Source organism: Hakea prostrata, chromosome 7, assembly GCF_041222555.1.
Source record: "Hakea prostrata isolate BN-2017 chromosome 7, UWA_Hpros_2, whole genome shotgun sequence".
Classification (NCBI taxonomy): domain Eukaryota; kingdom Viridiplantae; phylum Streptophyta; class Magnoliopsida; order Proteales; family Proteaceae; genus Hakea; species Hakea prostrata.
In genome coordinates this window covers 18,403,868-18,429,007 of record NC_142606.1, presented here as the reverse complement: position 1 = coordinate 18,429,007, position 25,140 = coordinate 18,403,868, and the positions used below count along the sequence as shown (strand labels likewise).

Below are 25,140 nucleotides of genomic sequence, written 5' to 3'. Positions count from 1 at the left end.
TAATTACAATCACTTTGTATATAATTGGTAAGTAAATCATACATGAGTCAATTCAATATGATTAAGTAATGCTACTGATATCAAGATAGTACCACAGTAGTATAACATCATAAGAATCTAATTAGAGAAATAACTTAACAAGATTCTAATATAGAAACTAAGATATGCAATTTATGTTGTTAAAGAAGTAACCATCCTTACCTTTTATAACTCGCAAAGGAATCCTAAGAAATCAAGTAAGATCTTGGCAAACTTGAGAAGAAGGTCCTAAACAAGTGTATACAACATATTAGGAAAGATCCCTATCGAAAAAGATACCAAAACATCCAACACGACCAATTCTGGAGTTGCTGTACTCATTGGTCGAGTGGATTGGTCGATCGGTCCATCGACCAATCAATCGACCAATGCAGACAGTAGCCTAAAAAAAACAGAGTTCTAAGATATAAAATCCGAATTTGGTGGTTCAAAAGGGTACTAATCAAGGGGTAAACTACATCAGTAGTATCCTAACATAAAGGGGACCTCAAAACACTAATCCAATCAAGCCATCAAGATCCAAATTAGGAAACAAAAAGTTACCATAATTAGATCAACCATGGATCTTGAAGAATTCAAGATAGAAATCAAAGACAAGAACAATAGAAGAATGGATCATTGCTTCAGGTAAAGGTATCATGAAAAGCATACTTAGATCTTCAAGGAAATAGGCTTAAAAGCATAAATCTAAATAAGGAAACAAAACCTACCATATATGTAACTATCATGATTCATGAAGAAAACATGGTATGGTAGAAGAGAAAAAACTAGAGATTGATAGATCATGGATCATGAAAAGAAAACACAACAATTGACTACTAACATGATCAATATAGAAGATCCAAGGAGATCAGAATTCAAATCAGAAGTTAATCAAAGACTAGATCATGGTTTGATCATGATTCCTTCAAAAGCTTGCAATGATCATGGTTAAGATCATTGTTCTAGCCATTAATCCTTAGGATGATCATGAGAGACAAGTCCAGAGATGTTTGCAACAGAGAATGCAGCATCTCCACTACTGTCTCAACTCAAAAAGGAAAGAAAAACAGAGATGGAGGAGAAGAAGAGAGTGTAGACATACCTTTGATGCAAAAGGAAGAGTTTCGACGAAGATCCGTCAAGAAAATCACCAAGGATGCAAGGGAGATGACTTGCAGAGGTCTTTGGTTCGTTCCAAAGAGTTTGGAGGCAGAAAATACGAAGTAGACTCGAGATTGGATTTAAATAGAGCAAGCAAGACCTAATTGCCAAAGACAGCACTCATTGGTCGAGTGGATTGGTCGATTGGTCCAGTCGACCAATCGATCGACCAATGCCGACAAAGAATTCCAAAACAGGGAATTGAAAACCCAGATCAAATCCAATCCTAAAGGGGTTTTGCACACATAACAAGTGACTTACCTAATAGGTAGAAATGCCTTCAAACCATGATAAAGAGCACTCCAAGTCCATCAACTAATCCGATCTTCATCAAGATTCAGTTTCCATAAATAGAACTTCATCATCAACTCTCATGGATTCAAAGCCAGACACCAAGTCCTCCACTGGGATGGCCCAAAGCTGACTTCTTACTTTACTTCGGGTCACTGGACCTACAAATAACAAGGTTTCCGGGTCAAGGTTAGGGCTGGGTTTTACAAATTGTCTCCATCATTTTCCCCAAATTGCACATCTGAGAAGGAAAAGTAGACCCATCAAAGATCATAATTACATCTCCCCCGAAGCTGCTTGTAGCTGAGAGTGCCCTCCCATCAGTTCCTATAACCATCACTAAACATGGAGAGTCATTTTCCATGGGGTGAAGGGAAGTTTCAACGAACTATATATTATCTCTCCCTGAAAAAAATCAAAACCTTCCATCTAAAAACAGTAACCTCTGAAGGATAAATCTAGAGATGACACCTTTTGATTTTGTGTTGTTTTAATGTGAAAGATTGCTCAATGCAGGGTTATATATCATTATTTAAAGTCACCACTGTAATGCAAGTTCCCTAAGTATCCATGTGAAATGACAGAATTTTTTTCACCTCAACAAAAATATTATACCAGTTACCAGAACAACAAAAAAGCAAACACAATTTTGATAAGTCCTAAAGAAAATACAAAATGTTACTTTGTATCCATAAACATATTCAATACCCTCAATGTACTTTGTATCCATAAACATATTCAACACCCACATAACAGAGTTCAGAAACTAGAGTATTTACAAGAAACTCTTATTCACAAACATCATAAACATGTGTTATAGTCACTGATATTTCTGGCCCAGCCGGATGGGATCAGGCCCGGTCCTAGGCGGCCAGGGGCGTCTGGCCCATTTATCCTCGCCAGGAGGTCTTGGTAACAGGTGGCCCGTGTGATGATCAGCCAAAATATCCAAATAGGATCAACACCTGACACGGCCTAGGATCTCCTCGAGCCCAAAGACGACAGGATCTTTGATGGCCCTTACTCGCCAAAGGGTAGGGGCGGCTGAAGGGACCCTTGTCTCACTCTGCAGCCAGGAACTCAACGTAAGAGGTAAAATTTCGGTTTATAAGGGGAAGAGAGGCAAAAGGCAGGGTAAGCTCTAGACACTCCAGCCACCATTTCTCTTAGCTTTTTAACCCTTCAAGAGGATGATCTTCATCATCTCTTGGGGGTCTTCACTCCTCAATGGAGTCTTCTATTTGCTGGCCTAGATTAACTCGATCGTCGGAGATGGCTTCCCGTCTTTCAGAGGCGGCCCACTTTACCCTTATTTTGGTCTCAGGAGCTGGAACAAGATTTGAAGCGAACCATGTTGTTAAGATAACATTTCTTGCACCAACAACATGGATTATCAATGAGAGAAACCACCAACCACCAACCCCCACCCCAACCAACTACTCTCTGTTCTTTATAATTTCCAGATGAATGACGTATCATCACTCTACCACAAGATAAAAACGATAATATTGAAACTCCTGACGGCGGAAAATCTTCATATTTCTGCATCATCGAAACTACAAAAATCACAAATTGAGAATAATTTGGAGAAGACATTCTATGGCATTCATCCTCTACATCATAAGAGCCAAACAAATTACAAACCGTTAAGAGTATACAACAATGATCAAATAAATTCCAGAGCGCAATAAATAGATCAAAATTGTCAATGAACAAACTCACTTATGAACAACAATAACAATTCAAAACACATACATTCGGAATTTTTCAAGAGATGAAGAAAATATATTGAGGACTTACAAGATTAGGGTTTCCGCCCCAGATCATGTTGAGGTAGTACGTCATAATCAAACGAAATTCTGTTAAATATAGTGAAAATCCATCAGGAGGATCTCAGGGGAGTTGATCCGAAGTTAAAACTTTTGTGACATGCACGCACGAAACCAATAGTTGCAAAGGTATTTATGCTGATACGTACAAGTAACGAAAATTGAATGTTCATATTAGTAGTACACACCACACACCTGCTGGGTTTGCCAGGTTTGGAAAAGTATTAATTGCATGGATGGTGAGTATCGTCCGGATTTCTTGAACTGGGAACCCTCGTTACACGTTTTAAAACCTATCTCCTTCCTCCGAATTTTCACTAAATCTGGAAAACCAAAACCATTCAACACCTTCTGCCTTCATATCAAGAACAGAAAAACAGAAAAAAACGATTAGGATCCAGCCCATCTTCTTATAAAGAGCTTTCCTCGTGAAGATCTGAACAGGGAGAACCATCTTTCTGTTTCCTCGTCTCAATTCTTCCTTCCTTGATTCAGTTACTAACGCAGAGAGTGAAAACCACTCGGTGCTTTGGTAATGGTAGGCTTCTAAAACTCTCTCTCTCTCTCTCTCTCTCTTTCACCTTTTTCCCACTTCAAATCATTTCTAAGATCTAACACAGAAGAACAACTTCTCAGATCTATTAATATCATTATTTTTCATGTCAAATTTTCCTGCATGTTTTTGTAACTTTGATAACTTGTTGAAGATTGTATCAGCTAGCTAGATTAGCTATTATTCTAAATGAAACACAGGACCTTAATTTGGTGGATTTTTTGGGTGGGTGAACTCAAAAATGATTGAATTAAACTGGAAATATGAGCTAGAGAACGATATATAAATCATCTATGCGTTTGTAGAGGGGTTTGCTTACAGTAGTAGTTCAATCTTTCTTTTCTGGCAAAGCAGGAACTTGGGAGGAACGATGAGAAAGATGAGAATTTTGATTGGAGAGGCAGAAGGGTCCAATCAACAGGGCTCGGTGGCGTTAAAGCTGCTATTTTCATTTGCGGTAATATTCCACCTTTCATTTCTTTTTTATTTTATATTATTTTATATTAATTAATATGGGCAACAAATCTCTCTCTCTTTTCTTCTTTTTTTAAAGAAATCACTCTCTGTCTCTCTCTATAGAGTGAAAAGTGAGGGTTTCAGGAAAATTGGGAATTCAAATTGGTCCATGCCAATTCCGATCCGAATTGCACAGCATTGGTTAAAATCGTTCTTTTTAAGATGCAAATCGGTGGGAATGAGAGAATCGCTCACAACCCATTCCGAGTTAAATAGGCCAATTTACAGTCTGATTCCCTATTATTAAAACTGTGATTAACCAACCCTGTGGTTTAGTTAATTACTAGACTAGGTCTGAGTCAGTCCGAGTTTTATTGAATCATCAGTGGTGTGGAGATTTTTTTCACCCAAACTGCTCGTGCTCCCATTCTTTCACACTCACATGGCAGATATGGGTAAGCTGTGTCAGGCCTTTTGTAAGTGTGGGAGACGGGGCACGGGCAGTTTTGGTGAAGAGGATCAAATCCAATTGCCCATCATCCCATTTCCCAACCCTCACACATGGGCCTGTTCGTGACTAAAAACATACTTATATTGGATTAACTATGAGAGAGGAGGAATTGGGGGGACAGCTTGACTCCTCAGTGGTAACTCTAAAAACCCCAAAACCCTAAACTTATAACAATACTCTAAGGCCTTGTTTGGTAACATCAGTTTGGAGATTTCAAATATTTAGAGATTTTAAATCTATGGAGTCATAATTCATAAAAATAGCTGTTTGGTTGTGGAATGAAATCTCTGGATTCATCATAAAAAACAATTTGGTCAACGTGATTTTTGTGAATATACAAATGTTTAGTACTTTTATAGATGGGGTGAAATCTCTGGATTTTACCTCATACTCAAAATCTATAGATTCACATTTTTAGTGTTAAAAGATGAATCTGTAGATTTCATGAATCCAAAGATTTTCAAAATCAAACGGGTATAAATCTCACATTCATGAATCTAGAGATTTCAAATCTCTGAATTCATGTAACCAAAAATGCCCTAATTGTGTTTCTCATTAAGTCATTAAAATAAATAGGATAATAGCATTTTTTTTAAAAAATATTTCATATGGATTTTATAAATGCCATTTAATTCTTGAACTTTATTTAATTGAGTAGAACTCAGAGCTAGTTTCTATTTCAATTCTCTTCTCATAATCTGCTATCATCCCTATTGCAGTTGTGGAAGTATTGGAAAACATGGTTTTCCTATCAAATGCATCCAACTTCGTTTCATATTTCACGTCTTCGATGCATTATCCGATCGCTGAAGCTGCAAACATGGTCACAAATTTTATGGGCACCTCCTTCCTACTCACAATCTTTGGTGGTTTCATCTCAGATTCCTTCCTTCCAAGGTTTTGGACCTTCATCCTCTTTGGCATAATAGAGCTCTTGGTAAGTATAGTAGTTCATGTACTCATATCTGATGTGAGATTATTATTGTTGATGTATTTGAGTTATACACAATTTATGTTATGGACATCAAAGTGGTTTCAACAATTATTTCTAACTTTATTGGTTGACACAGGGAATAGCCATGCTTACAATCCAAGCTAATTACACAAGGTTCCAACCGGCCATGGGAAGAAGGCCATCCCAATCCGAAGCAGCTCTGCTATTCGGTGGGCTCTATGCAATGGCCACTGGAGTGGGTGGGGTGAAGTCTTCATTGCCTGCTTACGGAGCTGACCAACTTAATCATAGCAACAAGAGGCTCATGAATTCCTTCTTCAACTGGTACTTCTTTTCCTTAGCTACAGGTGGGATTCTAGCATCTACTATTATGGTTTGGGTTGAAGATAATGAAGGGTGGAAATGGAGTTTTAAGATTGGGATCATCCTCTTCACCATCGCACTTTGCGTTTTTGCTGGTGGACTCCCATTTTACAAACATGCTCGTCCAAGGGGAAGTTCATTAAGCAGGGTTTTTAAGGTGGACTTCTTCACTAATTAATAATCTCTTTTGCTCAGATTTTCTCAAGTGTTCCCTGAGGATTCATTTTTTTTCTTCTTCATTTTACATAGGTTTTTGTGGCTACAGCACGGAACTGGAAAGCACAACCCCGAGAGACGATTACTGAAACTAGCAATAGTGAGATATCTAAAAACAAGTTCAGGCAAGCCTTCTCTTATTCTCTTTGCGACATGACTTGCAATTTAACTTTGACAAACAAAATAACATTTGAAGCTTTGATATATGGGCACTAGCTTTGTAGCTTTCGATCTGTGCATTGGTCAAGTGTCTAACATTTGCAGTTTGTATGTCACTAGTATTGAAGGTTGATTTACACCCAAGTCTTTACTGTGGAAGTGCAGGTGTTTAGATAAAGCCATAGCGGATGATGCTATAACTCCATACCAGATTGAAGAGACCAAGACATTCCTGGGCCTCCTTCCGATCTTTGGAAGCACAATCATGATGAATTGCTGCTTGGCTCAGCTTCAAACCTTCACTGTGCAGCAAGGGATTCTCATGGACAAAAAACTGTTTGGTAACTTCGAGATACCAACGCCATCTCTAGTGGTGCCTCCATTGATAATCATGCTCTCCACCATCCCTATCTTAGAGCGTTTCGCAGGGAAGTTAGCTAAGAAGTACCCAGATCAGAAGAAGAGCCCACTTGCACCTCTGCGAAGAATCGGTCTTGGGCTTATTTTGGCATCCGTAGCAATGGCCATAGCTGCTATAGTTGAAGCTAAGAGACGTTCAGCAGCTGTGGATGATAACGTTACGCTCAAGGTCTATTGGCTTTTGTTTCAGTTCCTTTTACTTGCTTTCGCTGACTTCCTCACTCTTGGTGGGATGTTAGAGTTCTTCTATTCCGAGGCACCTGAAAGCATGAGAAGCATGTGTACTGCATTAGCCTGGTGCTCCACCTCCATGGGTTACTTCCTGAGTTCTGTGCTCGTCACAATCGTCAACGCGGTGACGAAATCTTTCGGCCAAGAGATTCTGGGAGGGGCTGGTTTGAATCACAGCCGTTTGGACGAGTTCTTTGCCTTCCTCTGTGTGCTGAATTTTCTCAATCTTCTCAACTATTTGTACTGGGCCAAACGGTTCTGAGGTTTTCGTAGCTGAAAAAAGTAGTTAGATATATTCTAGTATAGTAGTGTTGTTTAACCTTTTTTCTTTTCTTTTATTTATTTATTTATTCTTTTTGTAAGAAATATTGTAGTATTTTGATGATCATGATAGAGCGACTTTTAAACATTGCTTCTGACCGTGAAACAACTTTTCCTGAAACACATGGTGATATTCGGGATTGCAAAATTTCTCGGAATCGACCGATATATCGGCAAAATCTCTATTTTTTTAAAGATATTTTAGCCATTTCTCATAATTTTTAGGCAATTTCTCTTGTGATTATATAGCAGAATCTTCAGGGTCAATGGACAATCTAACCAATTCTATCCCAATAATTCAAGACTCAAAAGGAAATGTACCAAATGCGGTTAGGGAGGAAAACCTACATAGAATAATTTCTAAAAATAATTTAAATTAGGAAGACATTTTGTAACAAAATCTTCAAGATTAATGAATAATCTTATCAATTATATCCTAATGATTTAGGCCTCACAAGGCAAGAGTATAGTACGAAGAAGTCATTTGGAAGATCTTGAAGAAATCTTTGATACGTTGAGAACATATTAGATGAGATTGAATCCAGAGAAGTGTGCGTTTGGTGTTTCTTTCGGGAAATTACTTGTATTTATGGTATCTCAAAGGGGGATTGAGGCCAACCCGAAAAAAACAAAGCCTTGATTGAGATGGAATCACCAAAGACGGTTCGCGATATTCAATGCCTAACCGGAAGAGTAGCCGCATTGAATAGATTCATTTCAATATCGGGTGAAAAATGTTTGCCCTTCTTCAAGGCTCTCAAGGACCTCGGGAAGGCTAAAGACACATTATGGACCGACGAGTGTCAGCAAGCATTTGAGAAGCTGAAGGAGAAGCTCGAGTCACCACCTGTCTTAGCCAGACTTTCAACGGGAGAGCAACTATTCACGTACTTAGCCATTTTTTCGGCAGCAGTAAGCGCAATATTAGTAAAGGAACAAGGTACTTCACAAAACCCCATCTATTTCATAAGCCATGTTCTTGTGGATTCCTAAATGCGATATCCGGATGTGGACAAACAAGCTTTAGCTCTTGTAACCGCATCTCGAAAACTCAGACCATATTTCCAAGCACATCCAATCGTAGTCTTGACCAACATCCCATTAAAGAAAATCCTTCAGAAACCAAACTTAGCGGGAAGGATGGTAACATGGGCTATTGAGTTAAGCGAATAACAAATCGAGTTTAGAACTCATCCAGCTATCAAAGGGCAAGTATTAGCCGATTTTGTTCTTGAGAGTAACGTATACAATTCGAGAGAAAAAGACCAACTCGGTCGGGAAATATGGATTTTGTATGTGAACGGCTTGAGCAACTCTTCGGGGAGTGGAGCATGGCTAATGTTAATTAGCCCGGGCGGGTTCACAATCCATTACGCTCTAAGATTTAACTTCAGAGCTTCCAACAATGAGGCTGAGTACGAAGCCCTTCTAGCAGGTTTATGACTTGATGGTTTGAAGTCTGTTCCTTACCCAAAAAGAATTTCTCACCAAACTGCACAAAGGCATTGGAGGAAATCCTCACCCAAAAAATGATAACACTAATTAGGGAATAGGAACTGCATGAAGGCAGATTACCCGTCATAAACTATTGTCCTCTATTAAGAAGAAAAAAAAAATTGCTATCCAACAGTCCAAATTGTCTCCATCATTTTCCCCAAATTGCACATCTGAGAAGGAAAAGTAGACCCATCAAAGATCATAATTACATCTCCCCCGAAGCTGCTTGTAGCTGAGAGTGCCCTCCCATCAGTTCCTATAACCATCACTAAACATGGAGAGTCATTTTCCATGGGGTGAAGGGAAGTTTCAACGAACTATATATTATCTCTCCCTGAAAAAAATCAAAATCTTCCATCTAAAAACGGTAACCTCTGAAGGATAAATCTAGAGATGACACCTTTTGACTTTGTGTTGTTTTAATGTGAAAGATTGCTCAATGGAGGGTTATATATCATTATTTAAAGTCACCACTGTAATGCAACTTCCCTGAGTATCCATGTGAAATGACAATTTTTTTCACCTCAACAAAAATATTATACCAGTTACCAGAACAACAAAAAAAGCAAACATAATTTTTATAAGTCCTAAAGAAAATACAAAATGTTACTTTGTATCCATAAACATATTCAACACCCACATAACAGAGTTCAGAAACTAGAGTATTTACAAGAAACTCTTATTCACAAACATCATAAACATGTGTTATAGTCACTGATATTTCTGGCCCAGCCGAATGGGATCAGGCCCGGTCTTGGGCGGCCAGGGGCGTCTGGCCCATTTATCCTCGCCAGGAGGTCTTGGTAACAGGTGGCCCGCGTGATCAGCCAAAATATCCAAACAGGATCAACATTTGACACGGCCTGGGATCTCCTCGAGCCCAGAGACGACATGATGTTTGATGGCCCTTACTCGCCAAAAGGTAGGGGCGGCTGAAGGGACCCTTGTCTCACTCTGCAGCCAGGAACTCTACGTAAGAGGTAAAATTCCGGTTTATAAGGGGAAGAGAGGCAAAAGGCAGGGTAAGCTTTGGACACTCCAGCCACCATTTCTCTTAGCTTTTTAACCCTTCAAGAGGATGATCTTCATCATCTTTTGGGGGTCTTCACTCCTCAATGGAGTCTTCTATTTGCTGGCCTAGACTAACTCGATTGTCGGAGATGGCTTCCCGTCTTTCAGAGGCGGCCCACTTTCACCTTGTTTTGGTCTCAGGAGCTGGAACAGGATTTGGAGCGAACCATGTTGTTAAGATAACATTTGTTGCACCAATAACATGGATTATCAATGAGAGAAACCACCAACCCCCACCCCAACCAACTACTCTCTGTTCTTTATAAATTCCAGATGAATGACGTATCATCACTCTACCACAAGATAAAAACGATAATATTGAAACTCCTGAAAACGGAAAATGTTCATATTTCTGCATCATCGAAACTACGAAAATCACAAATTGAGAATAATTTGGAGAAGACATTCTATGGCATTCAGCCTCTACATCATAAGAGCCAAACAAATTACAAACCGTTAGAGTATACAACAATGATCAAATAAATTCCAGAGCGCAATAAATAGATCAAAATTGTCAATGAACAAACTCACTTATGAACAACAATAACAATTCAAAACACATACATTCGGAATTTTTCAAGAGATGAAGAAAATATGTTGAGGACTTACAAGATTAGGGTTTCCGCCCCAGATCATGTAGAGGTCTTACATCATTTTTGCAAAAATTGAATGAAAAATCGGTGAAAAATCAAACGACATTCTACTAAATATAGTGAATTTGACGATACATCGCTTAAAAATCGTCACATTGAACCATGATCAAAACCTACTTGTGACTCGTGAGTCTTTGTCTGTCTGGATCACCTCTCCGTCCAATCGAACAAGAACAATGTGCTCTTCTGATGTTTTTCAACCACATAAATAGAGGTGAATCCCACATGAGATCCAGTGAAGTATCATTTTTAATATTTTCAGTATTCAAAGGTGGCCCCACCTGCTATTTGTGTGATTAAAAATCGTTAAAAAAATACATTATTCTCCACTGATAAGGAAGCGGTCCAGAATCCAGTCTCCTATAAGATACATTGGCATTTTCAAGATCTAAAGACATTAGATATTTCAAAAAATTGTCCACTTGGGAATCTTAGATGTAATCTGAGAATTGCAAGGAAATTACCCAATTTATGTTTTTTCGACAAAGAGACATGATCATGCATAGAGTCTTCATCCGTATTTATTTTACAATTCTACAAAAAAATGGTTTAGAATGTTTTGGATTAAAAAATAGCCAACATGTTACCTAATGATTAAAAATATTTCACTTTAATATTGATTTGATCCCATTTTTTTGGTTTATTCATTTCTAATTCGTGGGAATAGACTGAATTTCTTTATTAGAGCCTTGACCAGATGTGATGACTTTATAAAAGATGGGCTAGGGTTTAGACCAGCTAACACTAAGTCACTAATCTTCAGGATAAAGGTCTTAAAGATGCCAATTGCTTAACACAAACAAACAAACAAACAAATAAAAATGACCATGTTTATGTACATTACCGTTTCTTAGGGATCATAAAATGTTGTGGAAACAAATTTTTTTTTCCTTCTCCCTTAAAAACTGAGGTTGATCCAATTTAGCTTATGCATACTTCAACTATGTATTTAGAAGGGTAGTTGTGTCTTGGCTAAGTCCATTGTTCTTTGTATTTATCAACAAAGAAAAGAAAAATATGTTTTTGTAGAAAACTAAACATAGACTAGTTGGAACTAGTATCTAACATCGGAAATGGTAAGTACTAATATTTCACACAAAAGACAATGAATTTGCTACTCATTATCATTATTGTTAAAAGATTTCAACAATTGGGACTCAAATACTAATATTTCACATATGAAAGAGGGTTTCATGGAAAATTTCAAAATTTTGGAAAAGGAAAGGAAAAATCTAAAAAAATATATATAAAAAAAAAAAAGGAGAGGGGCATAAGATACCACGGTTAGACTTCAATACTTGTACCAACACATGGTTAGCAGAAACAGAGTTGGGATCATCCATCAGTCAGGGTTGAGGTATATGCTCCTTTCACACCTCTCTATCACATATTAGGAGATGAATCCACTTTTAAATTCTGACAAGAAAAATTAGAGATGGATTCCTAATAGGACCATTTTCAATGTATGATAAAAAAACGTGAAAGAATATAATTAAGCACATAACTTTATTTGTCAAGACAGAAGATGTAAACTCATGAGAACACACACAAAAACATTGAATGGTATTCATTAGTTCATGAGGTGCTTGTGTACCTAGATGCAGAATTTATGCAATCGAAAAGCTAGCTTCTTTTCCTTCTTCTTCTTTTTTTCTTCTTTTTTTTCTTCTTGTTGGGCATACATTTAGAGTCCAAATCAGCTTATGTTAGACTCATGTAAAATTTGTATTAGATCTCACTCTTGAATTATTTAATTAGTTTTAAGTGTAGGCTCATATAAAATGTGTAGTCAAAAAGTATGTGGGAGCGCTATGATCGAGACTCATACATATTTTTCTGGTACGTAGAATCCAGGCTCATAAGTTTGGAAGAGAAAAGAATTAAACTGCAAGTTTTTTTTATTTTTTTGGAATGAGGTTCATCCCGACCAGCTTGCACGCACCACAACTACATCCTCAAGGCACTTTTTATATAATTAATATTGGCAGGGCTTCGCCCTTGGCCCCAAGGGGATTCGAACTCTGACCCCTCCTATGTAGAAGCGTTGGTCTTTGCCAATTGAGTCACCCCTCGAAGTTTAAACTGCAAGTTTGTATTACCTTCTTTGACGGGGAATACAATGTGCTCCATTAAAGGAAGTTAGACCTTTAGGTGAAGATTGATTGGACAAATCAAATCATTTTTATTAATTTTTAATAGTTATCTAGTGGGACCCACTCATATTTATGTAGTGAAAATCCACCAGAGGATCTCAGGGGAGTTGATCCGAAGTTAAAACTGCCATGCCATGGCGCCGAGCGTTTGTCACTTTGTGACATACACGCGCACGAAATCAATAGTTGCAAAGGTATTTATGCTGATACGTAGAAGTTACGAAAATTGAATGTTCATATTAATATTACACACCACACACCTGCTGGGTTTGCCAGGTTTGGAAAACTATTAATTGCATGGATGGTGAGTATCGTCTTAATTTCTTGAACTGGGAACCCTGGTTACACGTTTTAAAACCTAACTCCTTCCTCCGAATTTTCACTAAATCTGGAAAACCAAAACCATTCAACACCTTCTGCCTTCACATCAAAAACAGAAAAACAGAAAAACAGAAGAAGAAAAAAACGATTAGGATCCAGCCCATCTTCTTATAAAGAGCTTTCCCCGTGAAGATCTGAACAGGGAGAACCATCTTTCTCTTTCCTCGTCTCAATTCTTCCTTCCTTGATTCAGTTACTAACGCAGAGAGTGAAAACCACTCGGTGCTTTGGTAATGGTAGGCTTCTAAAACTCTCTCTCTCTCTCACCTTTTTCCCACTTCAAATCATTTCTAACATCTAACACGGAAAAACAACTTCTCAGATCTATTAATATCATTATTTTTCCTGTCAAACTTTCCTGCATGTTTTTGTAACTTTGATAACTTGTTGAAAATTGTATCAGCTAGCTAGATTAGCTATTTCTAAATCAAACACAGGACCTTAATTTGGTGGTTTGCTTACAGTAGTAGTTCAATCTTTCTTTTCTGGCAAAGCAGGAACTTGGGAGGAACGATGAGAAAGATGAGAATTTTGATTGGAGAGGTAGAAGGGTCCAATCTACAGGGCTCGGTGGAGTTAAAGCTGCTATTTTCATTTGCGGTAATATTCCGCCTTTCATTTCTTTTTAATTTTATATATATATATATATATATATATATATATATATATATATATAATTAATGTGGGCAACTGGAAATCTCTCTCTGTCTCTCTCTCTATAGCGTGAAAAGTGAGGGTTTCTATACCAAAAAAAAAAAAGTGAGGGTTTCAGGAAAACTGGGAATTCAAATGGGTCCATGCCGATTCCAATCCGAATTGCACAGCATTGATTAAAATCGTTCTTTTTAAGATGCAAATCGGTGGGAATGAGAGAATCACTTACAACCCATTCCCATTAAATAGGCCACTTTACAAGTCTGACTCCCTATTATTAAAACTGTGATTAACCAACCCTGTGGTTTAGTTAATTACTAGACTAGGTCTGAGTCAGTCCGCGTTCTAATGATTCATCAGTGGTGTGGAGATTTTTTCCACCCAAACTGTCCGTGCTCCCATCCCTCCACAATCATATGGCAGATACGGGTAAGCCCTGTGTCAGGCCTTTTGTGAGTGTGGGGGGATGGGGCACAGACTGTTTTGGTAGAGAGTATCAAATCCAATTGCCTGTCCTCCCATCTCCCAACCCTCAAACATGGGCCTGTTCGTGACTAAAAACATACTTAGGTTGGATTAACTGTGAGAGAGGAAGAATTGGGGGGGACAACCTGACTCCTCAGTGGTAACCCTAAAAACCCCAAAACCCTAAACTTATACAAATATTCTAAGGGTTTGTTTGGTTACATAGTCTAGAGATTTTAAATATTTGGAGATTTCAAATCTATGGAGTCATAATTCATAAAATTAACTGTTTGGTTGTGGAGTGAAATCTGCGGATTCATCCTAAAAAACAATTTGGTTGACGTGATTTTTGTGAATGCGCAAATGTTTATAACTTTTATAGATAGGGTAAGATTTCACCCCATACTCATAAATCTACAGATTCACATTTTTAATGTTAAAAGATGAATCTCTAGATTTCATGAATCCAAGGATTTTCACAATCAAACGGGTATAAATCTCACATTCATGAATCCAAAGATTTGAAATCTTGGATTCATATAACCAACAAAACCCTAAATGTGCTTATCAATAAGTCATTAAAATCAATAAAATAATAGCATTTTTTTTGAGAAATATTTCATATGGAGTTTATAAATGCCATTTAATTCTTGAACTTTATTTGATCGAGTAGAAATCAAAGCAAGTTTCTATTTCAATTCTCTTCTCATAATCTGCTATCATCTCTATGATTATATGCAGTTGTGGAAGTATTGGAAAACATGGTGTTCCTATCAAATGCATCCAACTTCGTTTCATATTTCACGTCTTCGATGCATTATCCGATTGCTGAAGCAGCAAATATGGTCACAAATTTTATGGGAACCTCCTTCCTACTCACAATCTTTGGTGGTTTCATCTCAGATTCCTTCCTTCCAAGGTTTTGGACCTTCATCCTCTTTGGTATAATAGAGCTCCTGGTAAGTATAGTAGTTCATGTACTCATATCTAATGTGAGATTATTATTGTTGATGTATTTGAGTTATATGCAATTAATGTTATGGACATCAAAGTGGTTACAATCCAGGAGTATAATGATGAGCATTATAAAAATTCCTAATTAGGTCTATAAATTCTAGCTAGAAGCAACGATCTTGGTATTACAAACTAGTTACTGAGAGTATAATGCTTTAAGTAAAAACAATGCTTAAACCCTAACAATTATTTCTAACTTTATTGGTTGACACAGGGAATAGCCATGCTTACAATCCAAGCTAATTACACAAGGTTCCAACCGGCCATGGGAAGAAGGCCATCCCAATCCGAAGCAGCTCTGCTATTCGGTGGGCTCTATGCAATGGCCACTGGAGTGGGTGGGGTGAAGTCTTCATTGCCTGCTTACGGAGCTGACCAACTTAATCATAGCAACAAGAGGCTCATGAATTCCTTCTTCAACTGGTACTTCTTTTCCTTAGCTACAGGTGGGATTCTAGCATCTACTATTATGGTTTGGGTTGAAGATAATGAAGGGTGGAAATGGAGTTTTAAGATTGGGATCATCCTCTTCACCATCGCACTCTGCGTTTTTGCTGGTGGACTCCCATTTTACAAACATGCTCGTCCAAGGGGGAGTTCATTAAGCAGGGTTTTTAAGGTGGACTTCTTCACTAATTAATAATCTCTTTTGCCCAAATTTTCTCAAGTGATCTCTGAGGATTCATTATTTTTTTTTTCTTCATTTTGCATAGGTTTTTGTGGCTACAGCACGGAACTGGAAAGCACAACCCCGAGAGACGATTACTGAAACTGGCAACACTGAGAGATCTAAAAACAAGTTCAGGCAAGCCTTCTCTTATTCTCTTTGCGACATGACTTGCAATTTAACTTTGACAAACAAAATGACATTTGAAGCTTTGATATATGGGCACTAGCTTTGTAGCTTTCGATCTGTGCATTGGTCAAGTGTCTAACATTTGCCGTTTGTATGTCACTAGTATTGAAGGTTGATTTACACCCAAGTCTTTACTGTGGAAGTGCAGGTGTTTAGATAAAGCCATAGCGGATGATGCTATAACTCCATACCAGATTGAAGAGACCAAGACATTCCTGGGCCTCCTTCCGATCTTTGGAAGTACAATCATGATGAATTGCTGCTTGGCTCAGCTTCAAACCTTCACTGTGCAGCAAGGGATTCTCATGGACAAAAAACTGTTTGGTAACTTCGAGATACCGACGCCATCTCTAGTGGTGCCTCCATTGATAATCATGCTTTCCACCATCCCTATCTTAGAGCGTTTCGCAGGGAAGTTAGCTAAGAAGTACCCAGATCAGAAAAAGAGCCCACTTGCACCTCTGCGAAGAATCGGTCTTGGGCTTATTTTGGCATCCATAGCAATGGCCATAGCTGCTATAGTTGAAGCTAAGAGACGTTCAACAGCTGTGGATGATAACGTTACGCTCAAGGTCTACTGGCTTTTGTTTCAGTTCCTTTTACTTGCTTTCGCTGACTTCCTCACTCTTGGTGGGATGTTAGAGTTCTTCTATTCTGAGGCACCTGAAAGCATGAGAAGCATGTGTACCGCATTGGCCTGGTGCTCCACCTCCATGGGTTACTTCCTGAGTTCTGTGCTCGTCACAATAGTCAACGCGGTGACGAAATCTTTCGGCAAAGAGATTCTGGGAGGGGCTGGTTTGAATCACAGCCGTTTGGACGAGTTCTTTGCCTTCCTCTCTGTGCTGAATTTTCTCAATTTTCTCAACTATTTGTATTGGGCCAAACGGTTCTGAGGTTTTGTAGCTGGAATGAGTAGCTAGTTAGATATTCTAGTGTTGTTTACCCTTTTTTCTTATTTTCTTTTATTTATTTATTCTTTTTGTAAGAAATATTGTAGTATTTTGATGATCATGTAATTAAGAAATAAGTTTATAGTTTAATAAAAAATTCCAAAATAGCGCTTCTGATCATGGTTCGAAGTGTTGGCAATTTATCATCTTGTCGGAGTGGGGCTACATGACACCTCACTCCGAAACGAGGTTGACAATAAGTCGGTGATATGCCGTCGATATATTACCAATGTCGTCGATATGTTGTTTCTTTCTCATGTTTCTTGCATTTTAACCATATTTTGCTCTTATCTTTTACGTTTATGAGTACATCTTGCTTTGTTATCACTGACTATTATATTGTTTGTCACTCAAACGGGATTTCATACAAATCCACAAGTTTTTTAGACTTTCAGTTTCTCCCGCATACATGTGTCGATTAAGAACAATAGTTTAGGTGATGTTTTAAGTCAAAATAATGTTCTCAGTGTGTTTATTGACCTCAAATTGGACTATTGAACAAAATTTAGACTAAAATGACTTCAAATACCCTTCGAAAATAGAGGTCGTTTTTTCATCGACACCCCTCCAAATGTCGCCAAACATATCGCGATATGTTGTCGTGTTGGTGGTATCGCTAGCCACCGACATGGTGACACAGAGTGATTTTTAAACATTGCTTCTGACCATGAAACAACTTTTCTTGAAACTCGTGGTGATATTCGGGATTGCAAAATTTCGGTGATATTTCAGAGAGATATCGCAGAATCGACCGATATATCGGCAAACTCTCTATTTTTTTAGATATTTTAGCAATTTCTCGCAATTTTTAGGTGATTTCTCTAGCGATTGTATAGAGGAATCTTCAGGGTCAATGGACAATGCAACCAATTATGTCACAATAATTCAAGATTCAAAAGGAAATGTAACAAATGCGATTAGGAAGACATTTTGTAACAAAATCTTCAAGATTAATGAGTAATCTTATCAATTATATCCTAGTGATTTAGGCCTCAAAAGGCAACATGCCAAATGCGGTAAAGGAAGAGTATATACATGAAAACATTTATGGAAATAATTTAAATTATGAAGGGATTTTGTAATGGAATTTTCAATGTTAACGAATTATGTCCAAACGATTTAGACCTCAAAAGGTAAAAATATTAAATGTGGTTAGGAAGGAATATTTACATAGAAGAATTTATAGGAAATAATTCAAATTTACCAAATATTGACATCAAATTAGAACAAACACCAAATTTGGGATTTATATTTGCTACAGTAGCTGCTGCCGACAGCCGTGATTTTGCCCCGTCAGCAAAATTTGAATGAATAGTTGAGATTCAAACAAGGAGGGTTTATGTGTAAATATTGGTTTTTTTTTTTTTTTAACATTTTAAGGAATTAAATTTTATTAATTTACAAACTCAAGTCCCTCATTCACCCAAAACCCTCTCTCTCTCTCTCTCTCTCTCTCTCTCTCTCTCTCTCTCTCTCTCTCTCTCTCTCTCTCTCTCTCTCTCTCTCTCTCTCTCTCTCTCTCTCTCTCTCTCTCTCTCTCTCTCTCTCTCTCTCTCTCTCTCTCTCTCTCTCTCTCTCTCTCTCTCTCTCTCTCTCTCTCTCTCTCTCTCTCATTTTGTCTTCTCACACTGACGCTATTTGGTTGGATGATTCTGAGAAACTAGGGCACTCCGGTGACATAACCCCGTCACCAGAATGCCGGAGCTTCGAAGGTGGGTGATGACCTTGACAGCAAGGAAAGTGAAAAAGTCGAGACCGACTTAGATAGGAGTGGAAGTGTTGGTAGCGGTGGTGGCAGGGGAAGAAGCAACTGTAGCACTGGCGGAGAGGCGGCGTAAGCCTGCTAGATGAGCCGGGTTCATTCTTCGATCGACGTCGACCATGGTGGAAGAACCGGCAGTAGTGCCGTTAGAGAAACGCTCCTGTATTTACCCTAACTAAAACCGAACCCATGTAAAAGCCCAAATTGGAATCTCTGTCATCCCCTTGTTCATCTTCTTCTTCTACGTTAGTGAGACTGCTAGAGTAAAATCACAATATCAGAACTATTATGTGGATTACAACAAATCTGGAATACCTAGCATTGTGGAGAACATATAGCCCGAGGGGCCCCTCGGAAGTGACACACCCCCACTCAGGTAGGTGTGTCCCCCTCCCTTAGAAGGTTCAAAAAGCCCCTTGGGAGAGACACAAACCCACACTCGAGGAAGTGTGTCCCCTCCCTCAGGGGGTTCAGAGAGTCCCTCGGGAGTGACACACACTCACACTCGAGGAAGTGTGTCCCCTCCCTTAGGGGGTTCAGAGAGTCCCTCGGGAGTGACACACACCCCTACTCGGGAAGGTGTGTCCCCCTCCCCCTCAAAAGGTTCAGAAAGCCCCTCGGGAGAGACACACACCCTCACCTTTCTAAGGATAAATAGATCCTGTGGTCCAACTAACATCCGCATCATTCTACCACTGAACCATCATATGTATGTAGAGATCATTAAGGAGATTATTTCAAGATTTTGACCTACTTCCTTCAGGTCGTACCAACCTTTACATTATCTTCACTAATATTTTCTGATAGAATACATAAATCATTAAATACTACACTATTTTCTAGTTCTCCTGGAACTTTTTACAAGTTTGCATTCATCTAAAGCAAGTAAACATTCATCAGCACAAGTGCACATATACAAGCTAATTTCCCAAAACGCCAAAGCGTCCAACAATACCAAGCCAAATATTAGGTTTAAAGACAATAAGATCCCAAGGTAAATTACATTCCCAATGAATTATAAAAGTTGACCAAATTATAAAACCAAACTAATTTAGCATCAACAAGGATATGCAAAAAATAATAGGATTACTATACGAAACAGGAATTCTGAAATTTAGTGTAAAATTAGGGATGAGACAACTTGTTCAATGTAGGCTTACCAAGGAAGCCCTAAGCTTCCTTCTTTTTTCCCCTAAAAAGAAAAGGAAAAAATATGGAACCAAATCATTAAAACAACTCAGTGGGAGATCAAAACCCTCAAACTTTGATGAGATAAAACCTTCGTCGACCTCTGTGTTCGTCTTTACGTTGCAAGAGATTATTCTCTTCTCTTTCACGCAGCTCTTTCTCTTTCGTTCACAGATTTGAGAATGAAATCATCGTTCCCAGCTCTCTCTCTCTCTTTCACGCAGCTCTTTCTCACGTTCGCAGGCTGGAATGAAGAAGAAGAAATGAACCCTAACGAAGGTCTTTCTCTCGTTCGCAAGCCGGAACGAAGAAGAAGAAATGAACCCTAAGTGCAGTGCAGGCTCTCTCTCTCCTTCGCATGCTGGAATGAAGAAGATGAACGAAGAAAACCCCTGCTTTTTCCCTTGATTTTGCTCCCATTTTGAAATGCCTCGGTTCGGTCCGTAAGTCAGTCCAACAACGGTTCGGTTTTTCCCTCGTTGAACCGTTCGGTTCAACTATTACTTCACTTTAAACAACTAAAAACTCACATGGGTTCCATCAAAGGTCAGCATTCTTTTGGAGGATGTGACTTCATCTGGGCCGTTCGCAGCTCAGTGCTCCGCAGCACTGAAGCAAGACCCGTAGTACACACTACACACCTGCTGGATTTGCCACGTTTCGAAAAGAATTGCATGGATGGTGAGTATCGTCTGGATGTCTTGAACTGGGAACCCTGGTTACACCGTTTTAAAACCTATCTCCTTCCTCCGAATTTTCGCTAAATCTGGAAAGCCTAAAACCATTCAACACCTTCTGCCTTCATATCAAGAACAGAAAAACAGAAGAAAAAAAAAACGATTAAGATCCAGCCCATCTTCTTATAAAGAGCTTTCTAGCTATTTCTCTTTCAATACTCATCCCGTGAAGAACTGAAAAGGGAGAACCATCTTTCTCTTTCCTCGTCTCAATTCTTCATTCCTTGATTCAGTTACTAACGCAGAGAGTGAAACCACTCGGTGCTTTAGTAATGGTAGGCTTCTGAAACTCTCTCTCTCACCTTTTTCCCACTTCAAATCATTTCTAACATCTAACACAGAAGAACAACTTCTCAGATCTATTAATATCATTATTTTTCCTGTCAAACTGTTCCTGCATGTTTTTGTAACTTTGATAACTCGTTGAAATTTGTATCAGCTAGCTAAATTAGCTATTTCTAAATGAAAAACAGGACCTTAATTTGGTGGATTTTTTGTTTGGGTGAACTAAAAAATGATTGAATTAAACTGAAAATATGAGCTAGAGAACGATATATAAATGGGTTAAACCGTCATCTATGTGTTTGTAGAGGGGTTTTCTTACAGTAGTAGTTCAATCTTTCTTTTCTGGCAAAGCAGGAACTTGGGAGGAACGATGAGAAGGATGAGAATTTTGATTGGAGAGGTAGAAGGGTCCAATCTACAGGGCTCGGTGGCGTTAAAGCTGCTATTTTCATTTGCGGTAATATTCCACCTTTCATTTCTTTTTTATTTTATATTATGCATAGATTAATTAATATGGGCAACTGGAATTCTCTCTCTCATTTTTTTTTTTTGGTAAAGAAATCTCTCTCTGTCTCTCTCTACAGAGTGAAAAGTGAGGGTAGAAAAACTGGGAATTCAAATGGGTCCATGCCAATTCCGATCCGAATTGCACAGCATTGGTTAAAATCGTTCTTTTTAAGATGCAAATCGGTGGGAATGAGAGAATCACTCACAACCCATTCCGAGTTAAATAGGCCAATTTACAGGTCTGATTCCCTATTATTAAAACTGTGACTAACCAACCCTGTGGTTTAGTTAATTACTAGACTAGGTCTGAGTCAGTCCGAGTTTTATTGAATCATCAGTGGTGTGGAGATTTTTTCCGCTCAAACTGCTCATGCTCTCATTCTTCCACACTCACATGGCAGATATGGGTAAACCTTGTGTCAGGCCTTCTGTAAGTGTGGGGGATGGGGCACGGGCAGTTTTGGTGGAGAGGATAAAATCCAATTGCTTGTCATCCCATCTCCCAACCCTCACACATGGGCCTGTTCGTGACTAAAAACATACTTATATTGGATTAATTATGAGAGAGGAGGAATTGGGGGGACAGCCTCACTATTCAGTGGTAACCCTAAAAACCCCAAAACCCTAAACTTATAACAATATTCTAAGTGCTTGTTTGGTAACATCAATTTGGAGATTTCAAATCTATGGAGTCATACATAAAATTAACTGTTTGGTTGTGGAATGAAATCTGTGGATTCATCCTAAAAAATAATTTGGTCGACGTGATTTTTGTGAAAATGCACAAATGTTTAATACTTTTATAGATGGGGTGAAATATCTGGATTTTACCTCACACTCAAAATCTACAGATTCACATTTTTAGTGTTAAAAGATGAATCTGTAGATTTCATGAATCCAAAGATTTTGACAATCAAACGGGTATAAATCTCACATTCATGAATTTAGAGATTTCAAATCTCTGGATTCATGTAACCAAACAGGCCCTAAATGTGTTTCTCATTAAGTCATTAAAATAAATAGGATAATAGCATTTTTTTGAAAAATATTTCATATGGAGTTTATAAATGCCATTTAATTGTTGAACTTTATTTAACTGAGTAGAAATTAGAGCTAGTTTCTATTTCAATTCTCTTCTCATAATCTGCTATCATCCCTATGATTATATGCAGTTGTGGAGGTATTGGAAAACATGGTTTTCCTATCAAATGCATCCAACTTCGTTTCATATTTCACGTCTTCGATGCATTATCCGATCGCTGAAGCTGCAAACATGGTCACAAATTTTATGGGCACCTCCTTCCTACTCACAATCTTTGGTGGTTTCATCTCAGATTCCTTCCTTCCAAGGTTTTGGACCTTCATCCTCTTTGGCATAATAGAGCTCCTGGTAAGTATAGTAGTTCATGTACTCATATCTGATGTGAGATTATTATTGTTGATGTATTTGAGTTATACACAATTTATGTTATGGACATCAAAGTGGTTACGATCCAATAGTATAATGGAAGCTATAAAAATGTCCAATTAGGTCTATAAATACTAGCTAGAAACAAGATCTTGGTATTACAAACTAGCTACTGAGAGTGTAATGTTTAAGTAAAACTTGTGCTTAAACCTTAACCCTAACAATTATTTCTAACTTTATTGGTTGACACAGGGAATAGCCATGCTTACAATCCAAGCTAATTACACGAGGTTCCAACCGGCCATGGGAAGAAGGCCATCCACATCCGAAGCAGCTCTGCTATTCGGTGGGCTCTATGCAATGGCCACTGGAGTGGGTGGGGTGAAGTCTTCATTGCATGCTTACGGAGCTGACCAACTTGATCATAGCAACAAGAGGCTCATGAATTCCTTCTTCAACTGGTACTTCTTTGCCTTAGCTACAGGTGGGATTCTAGCATCTACTATTATGGTTTGGGTTGAAGATAATGAAGGGTGGAAATGGAGTTTTAAGATTGGGATCATCCTCTTCATCATCGCACTCTGCGTTTTTGCTGGTGGACTCCCATTTTACAAACATGCTCGTCCAAGGGGGAGTTCATTAAGCAGGGTTTTTAAGGTGGACTTCTTCACTAATTAATAATCTCTTTTGCCCAAATTTTCTCAAGTGATCTCTGAGGATTCATTATTTTTTTTTTCTTCATTTTGCATAGGTTTTTGTGGCTACAGCACGGAACTGGAAAGCACAACCCCGAGAGACGATTCTGGAAACTGGCAACACTGAGAGATCTAAAAACAAGTTCAGGCAAGCCTTCTCTTATTTTCTTTGCGACATGACTTGCAATTCAACTTTGACAAACAAAATGACATTTGAAGCTTTGATATATGGGCACTAGCTTTGTTGCTTTCGATCTGTGCATTGGTCAAGTGCCTTAACATTTGCAGTTTGTATGTCACTAGTATTGAAGGTTGATTTACACCCAAGTCTTTACTGTGGAAGTGCAGGTGTTTAGATAAAGCCATAGCGGATGATGCTATAACTCCATACCAGATTGAAGAGACCAAGACATTCCTGGGCCTCCTTCCGATCTTTGGAAGTACAATCATGATGAATTGCTGCTTGGCTCAGCTTCAAACCTTCACTGTGCAGCAAGGGATTCTCATGGACAAAAAACTGTTTGGTAACTTCGAGATACCGACGCCATCTCTAGTGGTGCCTCCATTGATAATCATGCTCTCCACCATCCCTATCTTAGAGCGTTTCGCAGGGAAGTTAGCTAAGAAGTACCCAGATCAGAAAAAGAGCCCACTTGCACCTCTGCGAAGAATCGGTCTTGGGCTTATTTTGGCATCCATAGCAATGGCCATAGCTGCTATAGTTGAAGCTAAGAGACGTTCAGCAGCTGTGGATGATAACGTTACGCTCAAGGTCTACTGGCTTTTGTTTCAGTTCCTTTTACTTGCTTTCGCTGACTTCCTCACTCTTGGTGGGATGTTAGAGTTCTTCTATTCCGAGGCACCTGAAAGCATGAGAAGCATGTGTACTGCATTGGCCTGGTGCTCCACCTCCATGGGTTACTTCCTGAGTTCTGTGCTCGTCACAATCGTCAACGCGGTGACGAAATCTTTCGGCAAAGAGATTCTGGGAGGGGCTGGTTTGAATCACAACCGTTTGGACGAGTTCTTTGCCTTCCTCTGTGTGCTGAATTTTCTCAATTTTCTCAACTATTTGTACTGGGCCAAACGGTTCTGAGGTTTTGTAGCTGAAATAAGTTTCTAGTTAGATATATTCTAGTGTTGTTTACCCCTTTTTCTTCTTTTCTTTTCTTTATTATTTTTTTTTTGTAAGAAATATTGTAGTATTTTGATGATCATGTAATTAATAAATAAGTTTATAGTTTAATAAAAAAAATTCCAAAAAATGGGCTTTTGATCATGGTTCAAAGTGTTGGCAATATATCTTCATGTTGGAGTGGGGCTATATGACACCTCACTCTGATACAAGGTTGACAATAAGTCGATAATATGCCG

At 38.5% G+C, this 25,140-nt stretch overlaps 3 protein-coding genes across 3 annotated transcripts; all 3 read left to right on the top strand.

The window, feature by feature from the left end:
- The first annotated feature begins 4,230 nt into the window (after positions 1-4,230).
- LOC149010270 (protein NRT1/ PTR FAMILY 4.2-like) lies at positions 4,231-7,428 on the top strand. The gene is made up of 5 exons (XM_089160600.1): positions 4,231-4,312; positions 5,542-5,759; positions 5,893-6,297; positions 6,390-6,481; positions 6,681-7,428. The coding sequence occupies exons 2-5, from the start codon at positions 5,562-5,564 to the stop codon at positions 7,426-7,428; spliced, it is 1,443 nt and encodes a 480-aa protein (XP_089016726.1). The 5' UTR covers positions 4,231-4,312; positions 5,542-5,561.
- Positions 7,429-13,760: 6,332 nt separating this feature from the next.
- Positions 13,761-17,127, top strand: LOC149010269 (protein NRT1/ PTR FAMILY 4.2-like). Its single transcript, XM_089160709.1, has 5 exons — positions 13,761-13,842; positions 15,103-15,320; positions 15,590-15,994; positions 16,089-16,180; positions 16,380-17,127. Exons 2-5 carry the CDS (start codon positions 15,123-15,125, stop codon positions 17,125-17,127), a joined length of 1,443 nt encoding a protein of 480 aa, XP_089016835.1. The 5' UTR covers positions 13,761-13,842; positions 15,103-15,122.
- A 4,404-nt stretch (positions 17,128-21,531) lies between these two features.
- LOC149010268 (protein NRT1/ PTR FAMILY 4.2-like) lies at positions 21,532-24,862 on the top strand. The gene is made up of 5 exons (XM_089160713.1): positions 21,532-21,613; positions 22,836-23,053; positions 23,324-23,728; positions 23,823-23,914; positions 24,115-24,862. Exons 2-5 carry the CDS (start codon positions 22,856-22,858, stop codon positions 24,860-24,862), a joined length of 1,443 nt encoding a protein of 480 aa, XP_089016839.1. The 5' UTR covers positions 21,532-21,613; positions 22,836-22,855.
- The last annotated feature ends 278 nt before the right edge of the window (positions 24,863-25,140 follow it).